The following is a 26,610-nucleotide window of genomic DNA, read 5'->3' as shown; positions in this document are numbered from 1 at the left end:
GTGATTGTGTACCTTGCAGGATAAAGATCTGAAGCAGTACATGGACGACTGTGGAAACATCATGAGCATGCACAATGTGAAGGTGGGAAGAACTGTGCAGCTCCTTCTTCCTCCTCTTTTCTAACCTCCATCTTTTATTTCAGGTCTTCTTGTTCCAGATTTTGCGTGGGCTGTCCTACTGTCACAAGAGGAAAGTCCTCCACAGGGACCTGAAGCCCCAGAACCTGCTCATCAATGAGAAAGGAGAGCTCAAACTGGCTGATTTTGGTGAGGGGAATCCAAAATGTTGGATTTATTTTCATCATCCTAATTTCTGTCAATGGGCGGGCAGGTCTGGCCAGGGCAAAGTCGGTCCCCACCAAAACCTACTCCAACGAGGTGGTGACTCTTTGGTACCGGCCCCCTGATGTTCTGCTGGGATCGTCCGAGTATTCCACACAGATTGACATGTGGTAGGAACCTCGCCCTGTTTGACTTGGCAAAGTAGGCCAATTTTTCTTGCAGACCATTTCTATGTTTGGACCCCAGGAGCTTCTTTAGCTGCAGACTTCTCCTTAGTTCCTTAGCCAAGATTTGCACACCTAGCAAGCAAAAGATGGCTCATGCTACCGCAAACCAGAGTGAAAAGAAAAGTGTGGTGAGTGGTTTGCTTTGGTGGCAACATGCATGGAACAAAGAGCTGCACGCTGCAAGGCTCCTTCAAAGCACAACTGCACTTATTGGAGGGCTTCTGCCTGCCGTTCACAATCATTATAAGACCTCTTTATTTGTTTGTAGGACTTTAAAGTCCATTGGATGGTGCAGCTAGTCACTGTTGTTGCCTTCAAAGTCTCTAAACAACTTCAAAACCCTCAGTCAACATCTTATATACACACTAATGTAGTAACAGACACCTTCATAACAATATGTACAATATACACACTGCAAGTATATATATAATGTAGTAACAGACACCTTCATAACAATATGTAATATGTACAATATACACACTGCAAGTATACATCATGTAGTAACAGACACCTTCATAACAATATGTAATATGTACAATATACACACTGCAAGTATATATATAATGTAGTAACAGACACCTTCATAACAATATGTAATATGTACAATATACACACTGCAAGTATATATATAATGTAGTAACAGACACCTTCATAACAAATGTAATATGTACAATATACACACTGCAAGTATATATATAATATAGTAACAGACACGTTCATAACAATATGTAATATGTACAATATACACACTGCAAGTATATATATAATATAGTAACAGACACCTTCATAACAATATGTAATATGTACAATATACACACTGCAAGTATATATATCATGTAGTAACAGACACCTTCATAACAATATGTAATATGTACAATATACACACTGCAAGTATATATATATATATAATGTAGTAACAGACACCTTCATAACAATATGTAATATGTACAATATACACACTGCAAGTATATATATAATGTAGTAACAGACACCTTCATAACAATATGTAATATGTACAATATACACACTGCAAGTATATATATAATGTAGTAACAGACACCTTCATAACAAATGTAATATGTACAATATACACACTGCAAGTATATATATAATATAGTAACAGACACCTTCATAACAATATGTAATATGTACAATATACACACTGCAAGTATATATATCATGTAGTAACAGACACCTTCATAACAATATGTAATATGTACAATATACACACTGCAAGTATATATATATAATGTAGTAACAGACACCTTCATAACAATATGTAATATGTACAATATACACACTGCAAGTATATATATCATGTAGTAACAGACACCTTCATAACAATATGTAATATGTACAATATACACACTGCAAGTATATATATCATGTAGTAACAGACACCTTCATAACAATATGTAATATGTACAATATACACACTGCAAGTATATATATATAATGTAGTAACAGACACCTTCATAACAATATGTAATATGTACAATATACACACTGCAAGTATATATATCATGTAGTAACAGACACCTTCATAACAATATGTAATATGTACAATATACACACTGCAAATATATATATATAATGTAGTAACAGACACCTTCATAACAATATGTAATATGTACAATATACACACTGCAAGTATATATATAATGTAGTAACAATATGTAATATGTACAATATTTACTCTATTTTGATCATTTTAATTATTGTCCGAACTCATTTCTCGGCGGATTTATTTCCGTTTCCATAGCAACACACTTCTGACTTCCGGCAACAACTGTGCACGACTTCAGGAAACAAATGCAAGTGTATTATCTAATCATGGCAGACTTGGTAACTAACAACAGATACAACTATTTTTGGACAAATGAGGATTCACAACCTTATGTTTTTGAAGCTGAATATACTGAGAATGAACTACTGCTTCTAGAAGTGAGCACGAAAGAAGAGAGAGTTGTTGGAGCAGACGGAAACTGAGAGAGTGAGGTGAAAGTAACTGACGCTATAAATGTGGACTTTGAAGCCATGTTATTTTGACATAAATGGATTGCTTTCCCAAATAAAGCAGAAAAAACATCCCTCGCCAGCTGGAGCAGACAAACAAGTGTCCATGGAGTGTGTCACACTTTATATTGATCATGATACACATCATGTGTGTTATTACAACTACTGTACATACTAGCTGTGTACAAACTAAACATGAAATAATACTTTACAGATACTGTAATATGATTGTTCATGTTTTTCACTCACTACAGATTGGTGTTGTATCACAGTGTTGTGTATTACACACTCTAGTGTGTTTGTGTTGTTGTAGAAGCTAGCTTATCTCTTTCTGTAGTTAGCTTTTACGGCTAATACCGTAGCATGCTAATGTGTTCGTACGCTAGAAAAAGAGTTCCTCAGTGTTCTCTCTTACAATAACAATGTTGTACAGTTTGTTATTATACATGTTACACAACGTACATGAAGTATTGTTATTATACATGTTGCACAACGTACATGAAGTATTGTTATTATACATGTTACACAACGTACATGAAGTATTGTTATTATACATGTTACACAACGTACATGAAGTATTGTTATTATACATGTTACACAACATACATGAAGTATTGTTATTATACATGTTACACAACGTACATGAAGTATTGTTATTATACATGTTACACAATGTACATGAAGTATTGTTATTATACATGTTACACAATGTACATGAAGTATTGTTATTATACATGTTACACAACGTACATGAAGTATTGTTATTATACATGTTACACAACGTACATGAAGTATTGTTATTATACATGTTACACAACGTACATGAAGTATTGTTATTATACATGTTACACAACGTACATGAAGTATTGTTATTATACATGTTACACAATGTACATGAAGTATTGTTATTATACATGTTACACAACGTACATGAAGTATTGTTATTATACATGTTACACAACGTACATGAAGTATTGTTATTATACATGTTACACAACGTACATGAAGTATTGTTATTATACATGTTACACAATGTACATGAAGTATTGTTATTATACATGTTATACAATGTACATGAAGTATTGTTATTATACATGTTACACAACGTACATGAAGTATTGTTATTATACATGTTACACAACGTACATGAAGTATTATTATACATGTTACACAATGTACATGGTCAATTGATGTTTTGGTGACAAAATGTTATTTTGAGGGTGTATGACGAGCAGGGTGTGTGTTATTTTGAGGGCGTATGACGAGCAGGGTGTGTGTTATTTTGAGGGCGTATGACGAGCAAGGTGTGTGTTATTTTGAGGGCGTATGACGAGTAGGGTGTGTGTTATTTTGAGGGTGTATGACGAGCAGGGTGTGTGTTATTTTGAGGGCGTATGACGAGCAGGGTGTGTGTTATTTTGAGGGCGTATGATGAGCAGGGTGTGTGTTATTTTGAGGGTGTATGACGAGTAGGGTGTGTGTTATTTTGAGGGTGTATGACGAGCAGGGTGTGTTATTTTGAGGGTGTATGACGAGCAGGGTGTGTGTTATTTTGAGGGTGTATGATGAGCAGGGTGTGTGTTATTTTGAGGGTGTATGACGAGCAGGGTGTGTGTTATTTTGAGGGTGTATGACGAGCAGGATGTGTGTGTTATTTTGAGGGTGTATGACGAGCAGGGTGTGTGTTATTTTGAGGGTGTATCACGAGCAGGGTGTGTGTTATTTTGAGGGTGTATGACGAGCAGGGTGTGTGTTATTTTGAGGGTGTATGATGAGCAGGGTGTGTGTTATTTTGAGGGTGTATCACGAGCAGTGTGTGTGTTATTTTGAGGGTGTATGACGAGCAGGGTGTGTGTTATTTTGAGGGTGTATGACGAGCAGGGTGGGTTATTTTGAGGGTGTATGACGAGCAGGGTGTGTGTTATTTTGAGGGTGTATGACGAGCAGGGTGTGTGTTATTTTGAGGGTGTATGACGAGCAGGGTGTTATTTTGAGGGTGTATGACGAGCAGGGTGTGTGTTATTTTGAGGGTGTATGATGAGCAGGGTGTGTGTTATTTTGAGGGTGTATCACGAGCAGGGTGTGTGTTATTTTGAGGGTGTATGACGAGCAGGGTGTGTGTTATTTTGAGGGTGTATGACGAGGAGGGTGTGTTATTTTGAGGGTGTATGACGAGCAGGGTGTGTGTTATTTTGAGGGTGTATGACGAGGAGGGTGTGTTATTTTGAGGGTGTATGGCAAGCAGGGTGTGTGTTATTTTGAGGGTGTATGACGAGCAGTGTGTGTGTTATTTTGAGGGTGTATGACGAGTAGGGTGTGTGTTATTTTGAGGGTGTATGACGAGCAGGGTGTGTTATTTTGAGGGTGTATGACGAGCAGGGTGTGTGTTATTTTGAGGGTGTATGACGAGCAGGGTGTGTGTTATTTTGAGGGTGTATGACGAGCAGGGTGTGTGCTATTTTCAGGGTGTATGACGAGCAGGGTGTGTTATTTTGAGGGTGTATGACGAGCAGGGTGTGTGTTATTTTGAGGGTGTATGACGAGCAGGGTGTGTGTTATTTTGAGGGTGTATGACGAGGAGGGTGTGTTATTTTGAGGGTGTATGGCAAGCAGGGTGTGTGTTATTTTGAGGGTGTATGACGAGCAGTGTGTGTGTTATTTTGAGGGTGTATGACGAGTAGGGTGTGTGTTATTTTGAGGGTGTATAACGAGCAGGGTGTGTGTTACAGGGGTGTTGGCTGCATATTTTACGAGATGGCTGCAGGTCGGCCTCTGTTCCCCGGCTCCACAGTGGAGGACGAGCTCCACCTGATCTTCAGGTTACTAGGTGAGGTGCACTAAACTAAAAGGTAAGTCAGTCAGTCAGCAGCAGCTAAGATGTTTTGCTGACTCAGGCACACCCACGGAAGACAACTGGCCAGGAATATCTTCCATGGAGGAGTTCAAATCCTACAATTTCCCCAAATACAAACCTCAGCCCTTCATCAACCATGCTCCCAGGTATGTGACCTCTCTTCACCTGTACACACCTGTGTCTTTATGTGACCATGGACTTGTCCTCTCTTCACCTGCACACACCTGTGTCTTTATGTGACCATGGACTTGTCCTCTCATCACCTGTACACACCTGTGTCTTTATGTGACCATGGACTTGTCCTCTCATCACCTGTACACACCTGTGTCTTTATGTGACCATGGACTTGTCCTCTCATCACCTGTACACACCTGTGTCTTTATGTGACCATGGACTTGTCCTCTCATCACCTGTACACACCTGTGTCTTTATGTGACCATGGACTTGTCCTCTCATCACCTGTACACACCTGTGTCTTTATGTGACCATGGACTTGTCCTCTCTTCACCTGTACACACCTGTGTCTTTATGTGACCATGGACTTGTCCTCTCTTCACCTGCACACACCTGTGTCTTTATGTGACCATGGACTTGTCCTCTCATCACCTGTACACACCTGTGTCTTTATGTGACCATGGACTTGTCCTTGTCTTTATGTGACCATGGACTTGTCCTCTCATCACCTGTACACACCTGTGTCTTTATGTGACCATGGACTTGTCCTCTCATCACCTGCACACACCTGTGTCTTTATGTGACCATGGACTTGTCCTTGTCTTTATGTGACCATGGACTTGTCCTCTCATCACCTGTACACACCTGTGTCTTTTTGTGACCATGGACTTGTCCTCTCATCACCTGTACACACCTGTGTCTTTTTGTGACCATGGACTTGTCCTCTCATCACCTGTACACACCTGTGTCTTTATGTGACCATGGACTTGTCCTCTCATCACCTGCACACACCTGTGTCTTTATGTGACCATGGACTTGTCCTTGTCTTTATGTGACCATGGACTTGTCCTCTCATCACCTGTACACACCTGTGTCTTTTTGTGACCATGGACTTGTCCTCTCTTCACCTGTACACACCTGTGTCTTTATGTGACCATGGACTTGTCCTTGTCTTTATGTGACCATGGACTTGTCCTCTCATCACCTGTACACACCTGTGTCTTTATGTGACCATGGACTTGTCCTCTCATCACCTGTACACACCTGTGTCTTTATGTGACCATGGACTTGTCCTCTCATCACCTGTACACACCTGTGTCTTTATGTGACCATGGACTTGTCCTCTCATCACCTGTACACACCTGTGTCTTTATGTGACCATGGACTTGTCCTCTCATCACCTGTACACACCTGTGTCTTTATGTGACCATAGACTTGTCCTCTCATCACCTGCACACACCTGTGTCTTTATGTGACCATGGACTTGTCCTTGTCTTTATGTGACCATGGACTTGTCCTCTCATCACCTGTACACACCTGTGTCTTTTTGTGACCATGGACTTGTCCTCTCATCACCTGTACACACCTGTGTCTTTTTGTGACCATGGACTTGTCCTCTCATCACATGTACACACCTGTGTCTTTATGTGACCATGGACTTGTCCTATCATCACCTGCACACACCTGTGTCTTTATGTGACCATGGACTTGTCCTTGTCTTTATGTGACCATGGACTTGTCCTCTCATCACCTGTACACACCTGTGTCTTTATGTGACCATGGACTTGTCCTCTCATCACCTGCACACACCTGTGTCTTTATGTGACCATGGACTTGTCCTTGTCTTTATGTGACCATGGACTTGTCCTCTCATCACCTGTACACACCTGTGTCTTTATGTGACCATGGACTTGTCCTCTCTTCACCTGTACACACCTGTGTCTTTATGTGACCATGGACTTGTCCTCTCATCACCTGTACACACCTGTGTCTTTATGTGACCATGGACTTGTCCTCTCTTCACCTGTACACACCTGTGTCTTTATGTGACCATGGACTTGTCCTCTCATCACCTGTACACACCTGTGTCTTTATGTGACCATGGACTTGTCCTCTCATCACCTGCACACAACTTTGTCTTTATGTGACCATGGACTTGTCCTTGTCTTTATGTGACCATGGACTTGTCCTCTCTTCACCTGTACACACTGTGTCTTTATGTGACCATGGACTTGTCTTCTCTTCACCTGCACACACCTGTGTCTTTATGTGACCATGGACTTGTCCTCTCTTCACCTGCACACACCTGTGTCTTTATGTGACCATGGACTTGTCCTCTCATCACCTGTACACACCTGTGTCTTTATGTGACCATGGACTTGTCCTCTCATCACCTGTACACACCTGTGTCTTTATGTGACCATGGACTTGTCCTCTCATCACCTGTACACACCTGTGTCTTTATGTGACCATGGACTTGTCCTCTCTTCACCTGTACACACCTGTGTCTTTATGTGACCATGGACTTGTCCTCTCTTCACCTGCACACACCTGTGTCTTTATGTGACCATGGACTTGTCCTCTCATCACCTGTACACACCTGTGTCTTTATGTGACCATGGACTTGTCCTCTCATCACCTGTACACACCTGTGTCTTTATGTGACCATGGACTTGTCCTCTCATCACCTGTACACACCTGTGTCTTTATGTGACCATGGACTTGTCCTCTCATCACCTGTACACACCTGTGTCTTTATGTGACCATGGACTTGTCCTCTCATCACCTGTACACACCTGTGTCTTTATGTGACCATGGACTTGTCCTCTCTTCACCTGTACACACCTGTGTCTTTATGTGACCATGGACTTGTCCTCTCTTCACCTGCACACACCTGTGTCTTTATGTGACCATGGACTTGTCCTCTCATCACCTGTACACACCTGTGTCTTTATGTGACCATGGACTTGTCCTTGTCTTTATGTGACCATGGACTTGTCCTCTCATCACCTGTACACACCTGTGTCTTTATGTGACCATGGACTTGTCCTCTCATCACCTGCACACACCTGTGTCTTTATGTGACCATGGACTTGTCCTTGTCTTTATGTGACCATGGACTTGTCCTCTCATCACCTGTACACACCTGTGTCTTTTTGTGACCATGGACTTGTCCTCTCATCACCTGTACACACCTGTGTCTTTTTGTGACCATGGACTTGTCCTCTCATCACCTGTACACACCTGTGTCTTTATGTGACCATGGACTTGTCCTCTCATCACCTGCACACACCTGTGTCTTTATGTGACCATGGACTTGTCCTTGTCTTTATGTGACCATGGACTTGTCCTCTCATCACCTGTACACACCTGTGTCTTTTTGTGACCATGGACTTGTCCTCTCTTCACCTGTACACACCTGTGTCTTTATGTGACCATGGACTTGTCCTTGTCTTTATGTGACCATGGACTTGTCCTCTCATCACCTGTACACACCTGTGTCTTTATGTGACCATGGACTTGTCCTCTCATCACCTGTACACACCTGTGTCTTTATGTGACCATGGACTTGTCCTCTCATCACCTGTACACACCTGTGTCTTTATGTGACCATGGACTTGTCCTCTCATCACCTGTACACACCTGTGTCTTTATGTGACCATGGACTTGTCCTCTCATCACCTGTACACACCTGTGTCTTTATGTGACCATAGACTTGTCCTCTCATCACCTGCACACACCTGTGTCTTTATGTGACCATGGACTTGTCCTTGTCTTTATGTGACCATGGACTTGTCCTCTCATCACCTGTACACACCTGTGTCTTTTTGTGACCATGGACTTGTCCTCTCATCACCTGTACACACCTGTGTCTTTTTGTGACCATGGACTTGTCCTCTCATCACATGTACACACCTGTGTCTTTATGTGACCATGGACTTGTCCTATCATCACCTGCACACACCTGTGTCTTTATGTGACCATGGACTTGTCCTTGTCTTTATGTGACCATGGACTTGTCCTCTCATCACCTGTACACACCTGTGTCTTTATGTGACCATGGACTTGTCCTCTCATCACCTGCACACACCTGTGTCTTTATGTGACCATGGACTTGTCCTTGTCTTTATGTGACCATGGACTTGTCCTCTCATCACCTGTACACACCTGTGTCTTTATGTGACCATGGACTTGTCCTCTCTTCACCTGTACACACCTGTGTCTTTATGTGACCATGGACTTGTCCTCTCATCACCTGTACACACCTGTGTCTTTATGTGACCATGGACTTGTCCTCTCTTCACCTGTACACACCTGTGTCTTTATGTGACCATGGACTTGTCCTCTCATCACCTGTACACACCTGTGTCTTTATGTGACCATGGACTTGTCCTCTCATCACCTGCACACAACTTTGTCTTTATGTGACCATGGACTTGTCCTTGTCTTTATGTGACCATGGACTTGTCCTCTCTTCACCTGTACACACTGTGTCTTTATGTGACCATGGACTTGTCCTCTCTTCACCTGCACACACCTGTGTCTTTATGTGACCATGGACTTGTCCTCTCATCACCTGTACACACCTGTGTCTTTATGTGACCATGGACTTGTCCTCTCATCACCTGTACACACCTGTGTCTTTATGTGACCATGGACTTGTCCTCTCATCACCTGCACACACCTGTGTCTTTATGTGACCATGGACTTGTCCTCTCATCACCTGTACACACCTGTGTCTTTATGTGACCATGGACTTGTCCTCTCTTCACCTGTACACACCTGTGTCTTTATGTGACCATGGACTTGTCCTCTCTTCACCTGCACACACCTGTGTCTTTATGTGACCATGGACTTGTCCTCTCATCACCTGTACACACCTGTGTCTTTATGTGACCATGGACTTGTCCTCTCATCACCTGTACACACCTGTGTCTTTATGTGACCATGGACTTGTCCTCTCTTCACCTGCACACACCTGTGTCTTTATGTGACCATGGACTTGTCCTCTCATCACCTGTACACACCTGTGTCTTTATGTGACCATGGACTTGTCCTCTCATCACCTGTACACACCTGTGTCTTTATGTGACCATGGACTTGTCCTCTCTTCACCTGCACACACCTGTGTCTTTATGTGACCATGGACTTTTCCTCTCATCACCTGTACACACCTGTGTCTTTATGTGACCATGGACTTGTCCTCTCTTCACCTGCACACACCTGTGTAGTCGATGCTTTGGATACATGTTAGACATTGACTGATTATCGGTGCTGATATTTATCATTTTGAGTGATATCATATATGCCTTTTTTTCTGCAACTACATGAGCAGATAGAATATAAACAGCATCTTGTTCACGCCCACAATGGTGCTGCTCACCTGTACAGAACATCTCCTCTGCTCACCTGTCCAAACTCCTATTGGTTGCTGGTAAATCCAGGTTTTGTCCTTCTTTCCTGGCATTTTCCCACCATTTTGTTTGTTTTGGCTACTGCAGCTGGACAAAACATCCTGTTTGCTACACTGACACTTTAAACATCTTGTTTGCTACACTGACACTTTAAACATCCTGTCTGCTACACTGACACTTTAAACATCCTGTCTGCTACACTGACACTTTAAACATCCTGTTTTCTACACTGACACTTTAAACATCCTGTTTGCTACACTGACACTTTAAACATCTTGTTTGCTACACTGACACTTTAAACATCTTGTTTGCTACACTGACACTTTAAACATCTTGTTTGCTACACTGACACTTTAAACATCCTGTTTGCTACACTGACACTTTAAACATATTGTTTGCTACACTGACACTTTAAACATCCTGTTTACTACACTGACACTTTAAACATCTAGTTTGCTACACTGACACTTTAAACATCTTGTTTGCTACACTGACACTTTAAACATCTTGTTTGCTACACTGACACTTTAAACATCTTGTTTGCTACACTGACACTTTAAACATCTTGTTTGCTACACTGACACTTTAAACATCCTGTCTTCTACACTGACACTTTAAACATCCTGTCTGCTACACTGACACTTTAAAGATCCTGTTTTCTACACTGACACTTTAAACATCCTGTTTGCTACACTGACACTTTAAACATCTTGTTTTCTACACTGACACTTTAAACATCCTGTTTGCTACACTGACACTTTAAACATCTTGTTTGCTACACTGACACTTTAAACATCTTGTTTGCTACACTGACACTTTAAACATCCTGTTTGCTACACTGACACTTTAAACATCTTGTTTGCTACACTGACACTTTAAACATCCTGTTTACTACACTGACACTTTAAACATCTAGTTTGCTACACTGACACTTTAAACATCTTGTTTGCTACACTGACACTTTAAACATCCTGTCTGCTACACTGACACTTTAAACATCTTGTTTGCTACACTGACACTTTAAACATCCTGTCTGCTACACTGACACTTTAAACATCTTGTTTGCTACACTGACACTTTAAACATCTTGTTTGCTACACTGACACTTTAAACATCTTGTTTGCTACACTGACACTTTAAACATCCTGTCTGCTACACTGACACTTTAAACATCCTGTTTTCTACACTGACACTTTAAACATCCTGTTTGCTACACTGACACTTTAAACATCTTGTTTGCTACACTGACACTTTAAACATCTTGTTTGCTACACTGACACTTTAAACATCCTGTTTGCTACACTGACACTTTAAACATCTTGTTTGCTACACTGACACTTTAAACATCCTGTTTACTACACTGACACTTTAAACATCTAGTTTGCTACACTGACACTTTAAACATCTTGTTTGCTATACTGACACTTTAAAAATCCTGTCTGCTACACTGACACTTTAAACATCCTGTCTGCTACACTGACACTTTAAACATCCTGTTTGCTACACTGACACTTTAAACATCCTGTTTGCTACACTGACACTTTAAACATCCTGTCTGCTACACTGACACTTTAAACATCCTGTTTGCTACACTGACACTTTAAACATCTTGTTTGCTACACTGACACTTTAAACATCCTGTTTGCTACACTGACACTTTAAACATCTTGTTTGCTACACTGACACTTTAAACATCTTGTTTGCTACACTGACACTTTAAACATCCTGTCTGCTACACTGACACTTTAAACATCTTGTTTTCTACACTGACACTTTAAACATCCTGTTTTCTACACTGACACTTTAAACATCCTGTTTGCTACACTGACACTTTAAACATCTTGTTTGCTACACTGACACTTTAAACATCTTGTTTGCTACACTGACACTTTAAACATCCTGTTTGCTACACTGACACTTTAAACATCTTGTTTGCTACACTGACACTTTAAACATCCTGTTTACTACACTGACACTTTAAACATCTAGTTTGCTACACTGACACTTTAAACATCTTGTTTGCTACACTGACACTTTAAACATCTTGTTTGCTACACTGACACTTTAAACATCTTGTTTGCTACACTGACACTTTAAACATCCTGTCTGCTACACTGACACTTTAAACATCCTGTTTTCTACACTGACACTTTAAACATCCTGTTTGCTACACTGACACTTTAAACATCCTGTTTGCTACACTGACACTTTAAACATCTTGTTTGCTATACTGACACTTTAAAATTCCTGTCTGCTACACTGACACTTTAAACATCCTGTTTGCTACACTGACACTTTAAACATCTTGTTTGCTACACTGACACTTTAAACATCCTGTCTGCTACACTGACACTTTAAACATCTTGTTTGCTACACTGACACTTTAAACATCCTGTTTACTACACTGACACTTTAAACATCTAGTTTGCTACACTGACACTTTAAACATCTTGTTTGCTACACTGACACTTTAAACATCTAGTTTGCTACACTGACACTTTAAACATCTTGTTTGCTACACTGACACTTTAAACATCTTGTTTGCTACACTGACACTTTAAACATCCTGTCTGCTACACTGACACTTTAAACATCCTGTCTGCTACACTGACACTTTAAACACCCTGTCTGCTTCACTGACACTTTAAACATCTTGTTTGCTATACTGACACTTTAAAATTCCTGTCTGCTACACTGACACTTTAAACATCCTGTCTGCTACACTGACACTTTAAACACCCTGTCTGCTTCACTGACACTTTAAACATCTTGTTTGCTACACTGACACTTTAAACATCTTGTTTGCTACACTGACACTTTAAACATCTTGTTTGCTACACTGACACTTTAAACATCTTGTTTGCTACACTGACACTTTAAACATCCTGTTTACTACACTGACACTTTAAACATCCAGTTTGCTACACTGACACTTTAAACATCTTGTTTGCTACACTGACACTTTAAACATATTGTTTGCTACACTGACACTTTAAACATCCTGTCTGCTACACTGACACTTTAAACATCCTGTCTGCTACACTGACACTTTAAACACCCTGTCTGCTTCACTGACACTTTAAACATCTTGTTTGCTACACTGACACTTTAAACATCTTGTTTGCTACACTGACACTTTAAACATCTTGTTTGCTGTACTGACACTTTAAAAATCCTGTCTGCTACACTGACACTTTAAACATCTTGTTTGCTACACTGACACTTTAAACATCCTGTCTGCTACACTGACACTTTAAACACCCTGTCTGCTTCACTGACACTTTAAACATCTTGTTTGCTACACTGACACTTTAAACATCCTGTTTGCTACACTGACACTTTAAACATCTTGTTTGCTACACTGACACTTTAAACATCCTGTCTGCTACACTGACACTTTAAACATCTTGTTTGCTACACTGATACTTTAAACATATTTTTTGCTACACTGACACTTTAAACATCCTGTTTGCTACACTGACACTTTAAACATCTTGTTTGCTACACTGACACTTTAAACATCCTGTTTGCTACACTGACACTTTAAACATCTTGTTTGCTACACTGACACTTTAAACATCCTGTTTGCTACACTGACACTTTAAACATCTTGTTTGCTACACTGACACTTTAAACATCCTGTTTGCTACACTGACACTTTAAACATCCTGTTTGCTACACTGACACTTTAAACATCTTGTTTGCTACACTGACACTTTAAACATCCTGTCTGCTACACTGACACTTTAAACATCTTGTTTGCTACACTGACACTTTAAACATCTTGTTTGCTACACTGACACTTTTAACATCCTGTTTGCTACACTGACAGTTTAAACATCTTGTTTGCTACACTGACACTTTAAACATCCTGTTTGCTACACTGACACTTTAAACATCTTGTTTGCGACACTGACACTTTAAACATCCTGTTTGCTACACTGACACTTTAAACATCTTGTTTGCTACACTGACACTTTAAACATCCTGTTTGCTACACTGACACTTTAAAGGAGAGTTGTGTATCTGGTGATCCATCAAAGAAGGTGACAGACTTATTGTCATGGAGACAAATGTCATATTTTCACCAATTTTCCCAGGAGATCTTCCATATTTTGGAATCAAATGTTGATGTTCCTCTTTATACATGTACTACATGCTGTACATGTGTGAAGTATTTCTACATGTAATACATGTATGAAGTATTTCTACATGTAATACATGTATGAAGTATTTCTACATGTATTACATGTATGAAGTATTTCTACATGCTGTACATGTGTGAAGTATTTCTACATGTAATACATGTATGAAGTATTTCTACATGTAATACATGTATGAAGTATTTCTACATGTATTACATGTATGAAGTATTTCTACATGTATTACATGTATGAAGTATTTCTACATGCTGTACATGTGTGAAGTATTTCTACATGTAGTACATGTATGAAGTATTTCTACATGTAATACATGTATGAAGTATTTCTACATGTAATACATGTATGAAGTATTTCTACATGTAATACATGTATGAAGTATTTCTACAAGTATTACATGTATGAAGTATTTCTACATGTAATACATGTATGAAGTATTTCTACATGTAATACATGTATGAAGTATTTCTACATGTAATACATGTATGAAGTATTTCTACATGTAATACATGTATGAAGTATTTCTACATGTAGTGTATAGTAAGTCAGGCAGGCAGTCAGTGTGTGTGTTGTGTGTTTCAGGCTGGATGGTGAAGGCATGGAGCTCTTACTGGCCTTCCTCAGAGTGAGTCTGCTGCTCCTTGACCACTACATTCTTGTCCAGGCCTTGACCACTACATTCAGTGGACACAAGTCTTGACCACTACATTCAGTGGACACAAGTCTTGACCAGTACATTCAGTAGACACAAGTCTTGACCAGCACATTCAGTGGACACAAGTATTGACCACTACATTCAGCGGACACAAGTCTTGACCAGTACATTCAGTGGACACAAGTCTTGACCAGTACATTCAGTCTTGACCAGTACATTCAGTGGACACAAGTCTTGACCAGTACATTCAGTGGACACAAGTCTTGGACCAGTACATTCAGTGGACACAAGTCTTGACCACTACATTCAGTGGACACAAGTCTTGACCAGTACATTCAGTCTTGACCAGTACATTCAGTGGACACAAGTCTTGACCAGTACATTCAGTGGACACAAGTCTTGACCAGTACATTCAGTGGACACAAGTCTTGACCAGTACATTCAGTGGACACACGTCTTGACCAGTACATTCAGTGGACACAAGTCTTGACCACTACATTCAGTGGACACAAGTATTGACCACTACATTCAGTGGACACAAGTCTTGACCAGTACATTCAGTGGACACAAGTCTTGATCACTACATTCAGTGGACACAAGTCTTGACCAGTACATTCAGTGGACACAAGTCTTGACCACTACATTCAGTGGACACAAGTCTTGACCAGTACATTCAGTGGACACAAGTCTTGACCACTACATTCAGTGGACACAAGTCTTGACCAGTACATTCAGTGGACACAAGTCTTGACCAGTACATTCAGTGGACACAAGTCTTGACCAGTACATTCAGTGGACACAAGTCTTGACCAGTACATTCAGTGGACACAAGTCTTGACCACTACATTCAGTGGACACAAGTCTTGACCAGTACATTCAGTGGACACAAGTCTTGACCACTACATTCAGTGGACACAAGTCTTGACCAGTGCATTCAGTAGACACAAGTCTTGACCAGTACATTCAGTGGACACAAGTCTTGACCACTACATTCAGTGGACACAAGTCTTGACCAGTACATTCAGTGGACACAAGTCTTGACCAGTACATTCAGTGGACACAAGTCTTGACCAGTACATTCAGTGGACACAAGTCTTGACCAGTACATTCAGTGGACACAAGTCTTGACCACTACATTCAGTGGACACAAGTCTTGACCAGTACATTCAGTGGACACAAGTCTTGACCACTACATTCAGTGGACACAAGTCTTGACCAGTACATTCAGTGGACACAAGTCTTGACCAGTACATTCAGTGGACACAAGTCTTGACCAGTACATTCAGTGGACACAAGTCTTGACCAGTACATTCAGTGGACACAAGTCTTGACCACTACATTCAGTGGACACAAGTTCAAGTCTGCTGCTCTTCTTTGTGCTTGTTGTGTGACAGTTTGAATCCAAGAAGAGGATCTCAGCTGAGGAGGCCATGAAACAATCCTACTTCAGGCATCTTGGGATGAGAGTTCACACACTGTCTGAGAGTGAGAGCACACACACACACACACACACACACACACACACACACACACACACACACACTGAGAGCAGAAGGACAACAGTGTTTGGTCTCTTTCAGGTGTGTCCATCTTCACATTGAAGGAGGTTCAGCTGCAGAGAGATCCAGGCTACAGGAACTCTTCATACCTGGAGTCAGGTGCTTGTATTTGCTCAACTCATTCATCGTGCCATTCCTTCCTTTGCACTTTTTAAAAATAATTTACAACACATATGTTTTCCTTTTTTTCAGGCATTCTAAAACATAAATAAACGCTAGCAAAAGTCAGCTAACAATCAAAGTAATGCTATTACTGGTCTGTGACACTTGCAGTGTGTCTCTCCTACACTAGAGGGCGACTGTGACACTTGCAGTGTGTCTCTCCTACACTAGAGGGCGACTGTGACACTTGCAGTGTGTCTCTCCTACACTAGAGGGCGACTGTGACACTTGCAGTGTGTCTCTCCTACACTAGAGGGCGACTGTGACACTTGCAGTGTGTCTCTCCTACACTAGGGGGCGACTGTGACACTTGCAGTGTGTCTCTCCTACACTAGGGGGCGACTGTGACACTTGCATGGTGTCTCTCCTACACTAGAGGGCGACTGTGACACTTGCAGTGTGTCTCTCCTACACTAGAGGGCGACTGTGACACTTGCAGTGTGTCTCTCCTACACTAGAGGGCGACTGTGACACTTGCAGTGTGTCTCTCCTACACTAGGGGGCGACTGTGACACTTGCAGTGTGTCTCTCCTACACTAGGGGGCGACTGTGACACTTGCAGTGTATCTCTCCTACACTAGGGGGCGACTGTGACACTTGCAGTGTGTCTCTCCTACACTAGAGGGCGACTGTGACACTTGCAGTGTGTCTCTCCTACACTAGAGGGCGACTGTGACACTTGCAGTGTGTCTCTCCTACACTAGAGGGCGACTGTGACACTTGCAGTGTGTCTCTCCTACACTAGAGGGCGACTGTGACACTTACAGTGTGTCTCTCCTACACTAGAGGGCGACTGTGACACTTGCAGTGTGTCTCTCCTACACTAGAGGGCGACTGTGACACTTGCAGTGTGTCTCTCCTACACTAGAGGGCGACTGTGACACTTGCAGTGTGTCTCTCCTACACTAGGGGGCGACTGTGACACTTGCAGTGTGTCTCTCCTACACTAGGGGGCGACTGTGACACTTGCAGTGTGTCTCTCCTACACTAGGGGGCGACTGTGACACTTGCATGGTGTCTCTCCTACACTAGAGGGCGACTGTGACACTTGCAGTGTGTCTCTCCTACACTAGAGGGCGACTGTGACACTTGCAGTGTGTCTCTCCTACACTAGAGGGCGACTGTGACACTTGCAGTGTGTCTCTCCTACACTAGGGGGCGACTGTGACACTTGCAGTGTGTCTCTCCTACACTAGGGGGCGACTGTGACACTTGCAGTGTATCTCTCCTACACTAGGGGGCGACTGTGACACTTGCAGTGTGTCTCTCCTACACTAGAGGGCGACTGTGACACTTGCAGTGTGTCTCTCCTACACTAGAGGGCGACTGTGACACTTGCAGTGTGTCTCTCCTACACTAGAGGGCGACTGTGACACTTGCAGTGTGTCTCTCCTACACTAGAGGGCGACTGTGACACTTACAGTGTGTCTCTCCTACACTAGAGGGCGACTGTGACACTTGCAGTGTGTCTCTCCTACACTAGGGGGCGACTGTGACACTTGCAGTGTGTCTCTCCTACACTAGAGGGCGACTGTGACTCTTGCAGTGTGTCTCTCCTACACTAGAGGGCGACTGTGACACTTGCAGTGTGTCTCTCCTACACTAGAGGGCGACTGTGACACTTGCAGTGTGTCTCTCCTACACTAGGGGGCGACTGTGACACTTGCAGTGTGTCTCTCCTACACTAGAGGGCGACTGTGACACTTGCAGTGTGTCTCTCCTACACTAGAGGGCGACTGTGACACTTGCAGTGTGTCTCTCCTACACTAGAGGGCGACTGTGACACTTGCAGTGTGTCTCTCCTACACTAGAGGGCTACTGTGACACTTGCAGTGTGTCTCTCCTACACTAGAGGGCGACTGTGACACTTGCAGTGTGTCTCTCCTACACTAGAGGGCGACTGTGACACTTGCAGTGTGTCTCTCCTACACTAGAGGGCGACTGTGACACTTGCAGTGTGTCTCTCCTACACTAGAGGGCGACTGTGACACTTGCAGTGTGTCTCTCCTACACTAGAGGGCGACTGTGACACTTGCAGTGTGTCTCTCCTACACTAGAGGGCGACTGTGACACTTGCAGTGTGTCTCTCCTACACTAGAGGGCGACTGTGACACTTGCAGTGTGTCTCTCCTACACTAGAGGGCGACTGTGACACTTGCAGTGTGTCTCTCCTACACTAGAGGGCGACTGTGACACTTGCAGTGTGTCTCTCCTACACTAGAGGGCGACTGTGACACTTGCAGTGTGTCTCTCCTACACTAGAGGGCGACTGTGACACTTGCAGTGTGTCTCTCCTACACTAGAGGGCGACTGTGACACTTGCAGTGTGTCTCTCCTACACTAGAGGGCGACTGTGACACTTGCAGTGTGTCTCTCCTACACTAGGGGGCGACTGTGACACTTGCAGTGTGTCTCTCCTACACTAGAGGGCGACTGACACTTGCAGTGTGTCTCTCCTACACTAGAGGGCGACTGTGACACTTGCAGTGTGTCTCTCCTACACTAGAGGGCGACTGTGACACTTGCAGTGTGTCTCTCCTACACTAGAGGGCGACTGTGACACTTACAGTGTGTCTCTCCTACACTAGAGGGCGACTGTGACACTTGCAGTGTGTCTCTCCTACACTAGGGGGCGACTGTGACACTTGCAGTGTGTCTCTCCTACACTAGTGGGCGACTGTGACACTTGCAGTGTGTCTCTCCTACACTAGGAGGCGACTGTGACACTTGCAGTGTGTCTCTCCTACACTAGGGGGCGACTGTGACACTTGCAGTGTGTCTCTCCTACACTAGGGGGCGACTGTGACACTTGCAGTGTGTCTCTCCTACACTAGAGGGCGACTGTGACACTTGCAGTGGGTCTCTCCTACACTAGAGGGCGACTGTGACACTTGCAGTGTGTCTCTCCTACACTAGAGGGCGACTGTGACACTTGCAGTGTGTCTCTCCTACACTAGAGGGCGACTGTGACACTTGCAGTGTGTCTCTCCTACACTAGAGGGCGACTGTGACACTTGCAGTGTGTCTCTCCTACACTAGGGGGCGACTGTGACACTTGCAGTGTGTCTCTCCTACACTAGGGGGCGACTGTGACACTTGCAGTGTGTCTCTCCTACACTAGAGGGCGACTGTGACACATGCAGTGTGTCTCTCCTACACTAGAGGGCGACTGTGACACTTGCAGTGTGTCTCTCCTACACTAGAGGGCGACTGTGACACTTGCAGTGTGTCTCTCCTACACTAGAGGGCGACTGTGACACTTGCAGTGTGTCTCTCCTACACTAGAGGGCGACTGTGACACTTGCAGTGTGTCTCTCCTACACTAGGGGGCGACTGTGACACTTGCAGTGTGTCTCTCCTACACTAGAGGGCGACTGTGACACATGCAGTGTGTCTCTCCTACACTAGAGGGCGACTGTGACACTTGCAGTGTGTCTCTCCTACACTAGAGGGCGACTGTGACACTTGCAGTGTGTCTCTCCTACACTAGAGGGCGACTGTGACACTTGCAGTGTGTCTCTCCTACACTAGAGGGCGACTGTGACACTTGCAGTGTGTCTCTCCTACACTAGAGGGCGACTGTGACACTTGCAGTGTGTCTCTCCTACACTAGAGGGCGACTGTGACACTTGCAGTGTGTCTCTCCTACACTAGAGGGCGACTGTGACACTTGCAGTGTGTCTCTCCTACACTAGAGGGCGACTGTGACACTTGCAGTGTGTCTCTCCTACACTAGAAGGCGACTGTGACACTTGCAGTGTGTCTTTCCTACACTAGAGGGCGACTGTGACACTTGCAGTGTGTCTCTCCTACACTAGGGGGCGACTGTGACACTTGCAGTGTGTCTCTCCTACACTAGAGGGCGACTGTGACACTTGCAGTGTGTCTCTCCTACACTAGAGGGCGACTGTGACACTTGCAGTGTGTCTCTCCTACACTAGAGGGCGACTGTGACACTTGCAGTGTGTCTCTCCTACACTAGAGGGCGACTGTGACACTTGCAATGTGTCTCTCCTACACTAGAGGGCGACTGTGACACTTGCAGTGTGTCTCTCCTACACTAGAGGGCGACTGTGACACTTGCAGTGTGTCTCTCCTACACTAGAGGGCGACTGTGACACTTGCAGTGTGTCTCTCCTACACTAGAGGGCGACTGTGACACTTGCAGTGTGTCTCTCCTACACTAGAGGGCGACTGTGATACATGCAGTGTGTCTCTCCTACACTAGAGGGCGACTGTGACACTTGCAGTGTGTCTCTCCTACACTAGAGGGCGACTGTGACAATTGCAGTGTGTCTCTCCTACACTAGAGGGCGACTGTGACACTTGCAGTGTGTCTCTCCTACACTAGAGGGCGACTGTGACACTTGCAGTGTGTCTCTCCTACACTAGAGGGCGACTGTGACACTTGCAGTGTGTCTCTCCTACACTAGGGGGCGACTGTGACACTTGCAGTGTGTCTCTCCTACACTAGAGGGCGACTGTGACACTTGCAGTGTGTCTCTCCTACACTAGAGGGCGACTGTGACACTTGCAGTGTGTCTCTCCTACACTAGAGGGCGACTGTGACACTTGCAGTGTGTCTCTCCTACACTAGAGGGCGACTGTGACACTTGCAGTGTGTCTCTCCTACACTAGAGGGCTACTGTGACACTTGCAGTGTGTCTCTCCTACACTAGAGGGCGACTGTGACACTTGCAGTGTGTCTCTCCTACACTGGGGGGCGACTGTGACACTTGCAGTGTGTCTCTCCTACACTAGAGGGCGACTGTGACACTTGCAGTGTGTCTCTCCTACACTAGGGGGCGACTGTGACACTTGCAGTGTGTCTCTCCTACACTAGGGGGCGACTGTGACACTTGCAGTGTGTCTCTCCTACACTAGGGGGCGATTGTGACACTTGCAGTGTGTCTCTCCTACACTAGAGGGCGACTGTGACACTTGCAGTGTGTCTCTCCTACACTAGGGGGCGACTGTGACACTTGCAGTGTGTCTCTCCTACACTAGAGGGCGACTGTGACACTTGCAGTGTGTCTCTCCTACACTAGGGGGCGACTGTGACACTTGCAGTGTGTCTCTCCTACACTAGGGGGCGACTGTGACACTTGCAGTGTGTCTCTCCTACACTAGAGGGCGACTGTGACACTTGCAGTGTGTCTCTCCTACACTAGAGGGCGACTGTGACACTTGCAGTGTGTCTCTCCTACACTAGGGGGCGACTGTGACACTTGCAGTGTGTCTCTCCTACACTAGAGGGCGACTGTGACACTTGCAGTGTGTCTCTCCTACACTAGAGGGCGACTGTGACACTTGCAGTGTGTCTCTCCTACACTAGAGGGCGACTGTGACACTTGCAGTGTGTCTCTCCTACACTAGAGGGCGACTGTGACACTTGCAGTGTGTCTCTCCTACACTAGAGGGCGACTGTGACACTTGCAGTGTGTCTCTCCTACACTAGAGGGCGACTGTGACACTTGCAGTGTGTCTCTCCTACACTAGAGGGCGACTGTGACACTTGCAGTGTGTCTCTCCTACACTAGAGGGCGACTGTGACACTTGCAGTGTGTCTCTCCTACACTAGAGGGCGACTGTGACACTTGCAGTGTGTCTCTCCTACACTAGAGGGCGACTGTGACACTTGCAGTGTGTCTCTCCTACACTAGAGGGCGACTGTGACACTTGCAGTGTGTCTCTCCTACACTAGGGGGCGACTGTGACACTTGCAGTGTGTCTCTCCTACACTAGAGGGCGACTGTGACACTTGCAGTGTGTCTCTCCTACACTAGAGGGCGACTGTGACACTTGCAGTGTGTCTCTCGTACACTAGAGGGCGACTGTGACACTTGCAGTGTGTCTCTCCTACACTAGAGGGCGACTGTGACACTTGCAGTGTGTCTCTCCTACACTAGAGGGCGACTGTGACACTTGCAGTGTGTCTCTCCTACACTAGAGGGCGACTGTGACACTTGCAGTGTGTCTCTCCTACACTAGGGGGCGACTGTGACACTTGCAGTGTGTCTCTCCTACACTAGGGGGCGACTGTGACACTTGCAGTGTGTCTCTCCTACACTAGAGGGCGACTGTGACACTTGCAGTGTGTCTCTCCTACACTAGAGGGCGACTGTGACACTTGCAGTGTGTCTCTCCTACACTAGAGGGCGACTGTGACACTTGCAGTGTGTCTCTCCTACACTAGAGGGCGACTGTGACACTTGCAGTGTGTCTCTCCTACACTAGAGGGCGACTGTGACACTTGCAGTGTGTCTCTCCTACACTAGAGGGCGACTGTGACACTTGCAGTGTGTCTCTCCTACACTAGAGGGCGACTGTGACACTTGCAGTGTGTCTCTCCTACACTAGAGGGCGACTGTGACACTTGCAGTGTGTCTCTCCTACACTAGAGGGCGACTGTGACACTTGCAGTGTGTCTCTCCTACACTAGAGGGCGACTGTGACACTTGCAGTGTGTCTCTCCTACACTAGGGGGCGACTGTGACACTTGCAGTGTGTCTCTCCTACACTAGGGGGCGACTGTGACACTTGCAGTGTGTCTCTCCTACACTAGGGGGCGACTATGACACTTGCAGTGTGTCTCTCCTACACTAGAGGGCGACTGTGACACTTGCAGTGTGTCTCTCCTACACTAGGGGGCGACTGTGACACTTGCAGTGTGTCTCTCCTACACTAGAGGGCGACTGTGACACTTGCAGTGTGTCTCTCCTACACTAGAGGGCGACTGTGACACTTGCAGTGTGTCTCTCCTACACTAGGGGGCGACTGTGACACTTGCAGTGTGTCTCTCCTACACTAGGGGGCGACTGTGACACTTGCAGTGTGTCTCTCCTACACTAGAGGGCGACTGTGACACTTGCAGTGTGTCTCTCCTACACTAGAGGGCGACTGTGACACTTGCAGTGTGTCTCTCCTACACTAGGGGGCGACTGTGACACTTGCAGTGTGTCTCTCCTACACTAGAGGGCGACTGTGACACTTGCAGTGTGTCTCTCCTACACTAGAGGGCGACTGTGACACTTGCAGTGTGTCTCTCCTACACTAGAGGGCGACTGTGACACTTGCAGTGTGTCTCTCCTACACTAGAGGGCGACTGTGACACTTGCAGTGTGTCTCTCCTACACTAGAGGGCGACTGTGACACTTGCAGTGTGTCTCTCCTACACTAGAGGGCGACTGTGACACTTGCAGTGTGTCTCTCCTACACTAGAGGGCGACTGTGACACTTGCAGTGTGTCTCTCCTACACTAGAGGGCGACTGTGACACTTGCAGTGTGTCTCTCCTACACTAGGGGGCGACTGTGACACTTGCAGTGTGTCTCTCCTACACTAGAGGGCGACTGTGACACTTGCAGTGTGTCTCTCCTACACTAGAGGGCGACTGTGACACTTGCAGTGTGTCTCTCCTACACTAGAGGGCGACTGTGACACTTGCAGGGTGTCTCTCCTACACTAGAGGGCGACTGTGACACTTACAGTGTGTCTCTCCTACACTAGAGGGCGACTGTGACACTTGCAGTGTGTCTCTCCTACACTAGAGGGCGACTGTGACACTTGCAGTGTGTCTCTCCTACACTAGAGGGCGACTGTGACACTTGCAGTGTGTCTCTCCTACACTAGAGGGCGACTGTGACACTTGCAGTGTGTCTCTCCTACACTAGAGGGCGACTGTGACTTAAGTGAATGTAGTGTGTGACGTCAGTGTGGAAGTAGTCATGTGACATGTGAGATTGGTGATGTAATCCGTTTGTGCTTCCAGGTAACAGCAAGATCAACCGGCGACAGAGCATGCTCTTCTAACCAGGAGGAAGGACACCCTCATCATCATCATCATCGACCTCTCTAGCATGACCCCTCCTCACGGTGACCCTTGACCTCCTGTTGTACTCACACACACTCATCACGTGCACACACACATTCTCTTCCACCTCCACATTAGCTCGGGGATTCTCTCTATTTATTTACAGTCCAGGGGGCTTGTTTGCTGCTAAACCACTACTCTCTCTCTGTGTGTGTGTGTGTGTGTGTGTGTGTGTGTGTGTGTGTGTGTGTGTGTGTGTGTGTGTGTGTGTGTGTGTGTGTGTGTGTGTGTGTGTGTATTTGTCATGTGAATTGAAGCCTCCATGCACAGATGAGCAGTCAGTAAAGTCTCAGTTATTGATTCTGTCTCACAATTCCACAGGTGTTGAAGTATAAGCTGTGATTGAGACCACTTGTCTTTTTTATATATATATATATATATATATATATATATATATATATATATATATATATATATATATATATATATATTAGAGATGCGCGGTTTGCGGGCACAACCGCGGAGTCCGCGGATTATCCGCGGATCGGGCGGATGAAATAAAAAAAAAAAAGATTTTATCCGCGGGTCGGGAGCGGAGCGGAGAAGGGACGCCTCGCCGGGGTCCGGGACCGAGGCCCTTTCCCCCGAGAGGGCCCCACCGGGAGCCGTAGCTGAGGCGATCCGCGAGAAGGGCCCGACGCACGTCCAGGGTCACCACCGCGCCCACCGCACCCACACCCCGCCTCGTCCGCCTTCGCCGCGGCCGGCGTCACGCGCAGCAGGTAAGCAGCTTACCTGCCCGCCACCCCCGTGGCCGGGGGCTCGTAACAGGGGTCACTCCGCGCGCTCCGCCCGCGCATCTTACCTGCCCCCACCCCTGTTGCCGGGGGCGCGTAACAGGGGTCACTCCGCGCGCAGTGCGCTCACGAAAGGGGTGGGGCTCACCCTGGTTGATATAGACAGCAGGACGGTGGCCATGGAAGTTGGAACCCGCTAAGGAGTGTGTAACAACCCACCTGCCGAATCAACCAGCCCTGAAAATGGATGGCGCTGGAGCGTCGGGCCCATACCCGGCCGTCGCCGGCAGCGAGACGCGCTTGGAGGGGCGCTCAGCGCGGCTCCCATATGATTGCGCACTGGTGTGCGTCTGGGTCGTGACAGCGTGGTACGCGAATGTCTGTGCTGCATTGGATCAGTCTCCTTTCTTTAACAGGCAAAAGCTTTATAACCTCACTAATGCCTTGCATCGTCTATATTAGATATATAACAACGGGCGGGTGCGGGCGGGTGCGGTTCTGATCAAATGTTAGAAACGGGTGGATGGCGGATGGTTGACGACTTTCTGATGCGGTTGCGGATGAAATAATTGCCTATCCGCGCATCTCTAATATATATATATATATATATATATATACATATTATTTATATATATATATATATATATATATATATATATGAATTGCTTTGCTGATTTATTTGTCTTTCTTTGATGTTTTCATTTCCAGGTCTTAGTG

At 45.1% G+C, this 26,610-nt stretch overlaps 1 protein-coding gene across 1 annotated transcript in view; it reads left to right on the top strand.

Moving 5' to 3' along the window:
- Positions 1 to 25,542, top strand: part of cdk17 (cyclin dependent kinase 17) — a 140,384-nt gene extending 114,842 nt beyond the window's left edge. Inside the window, exons 9-17 of the mRNA XM_072913135.1 lie at positions 20 to 82; positions 144 to 267; positions 332 to 452; positions 5,255 to 5,352; positions 5,420 to 5,525; positions 15,491 to 15,533; positions 16,958 to 17,048; positions 17,144 to 17,221; positions 25,055 to 25,542. Of these exons, the coding sequence (XP_072769236.1) occupies positions 20 to 82; positions 144 to 267; positions 332 to 452; positions 5,255 to 5,352; positions 5,420 to 5,525; positions 15,491 to 15,533; positions 16,958 to 17,048; positions 17,144 to 17,221; positions 25,055 to 25,095 (765 nt within the window). The 3' untranslated portion in view covers positions 25,096 to 25,542. The remainder of the gene's footprint in view (positions 1 to 19; positions 83 to 143; positions 268 to 331; positions 453 to 5,254; positions 5,353 to 5,419; positions 5,526 to 15,490; positions 15,534 to 16,957; positions 17,049 to 17,143; positions 17,222 to 25,054) is intronic.
- Positions 25,543 to 26,610: the final 1,068 nt, after the last annotated feature.

Source organism: Nerophis lumbriciformis, linkage group LG05, assembly GCF_033978685.3.
Source record: "Nerophis lumbriciformis linkage group LG05, RoL_Nlum_v2.1, whole genome shotgun sequence".
In the NCBI taxonomy this organism is placed as follows: domain Eukaryota; kingdom Metazoa; phylum Chordata; class Actinopteri; order Syngnathiformes; family Syngnathidae; genus Nerophis; species Nerophis lumbriciformis.
The sequence above is the reverse complement of the archived record's forward strand: the minus strand, read 5'-3'. Positions and strand labels throughout refer to the sequence as shown.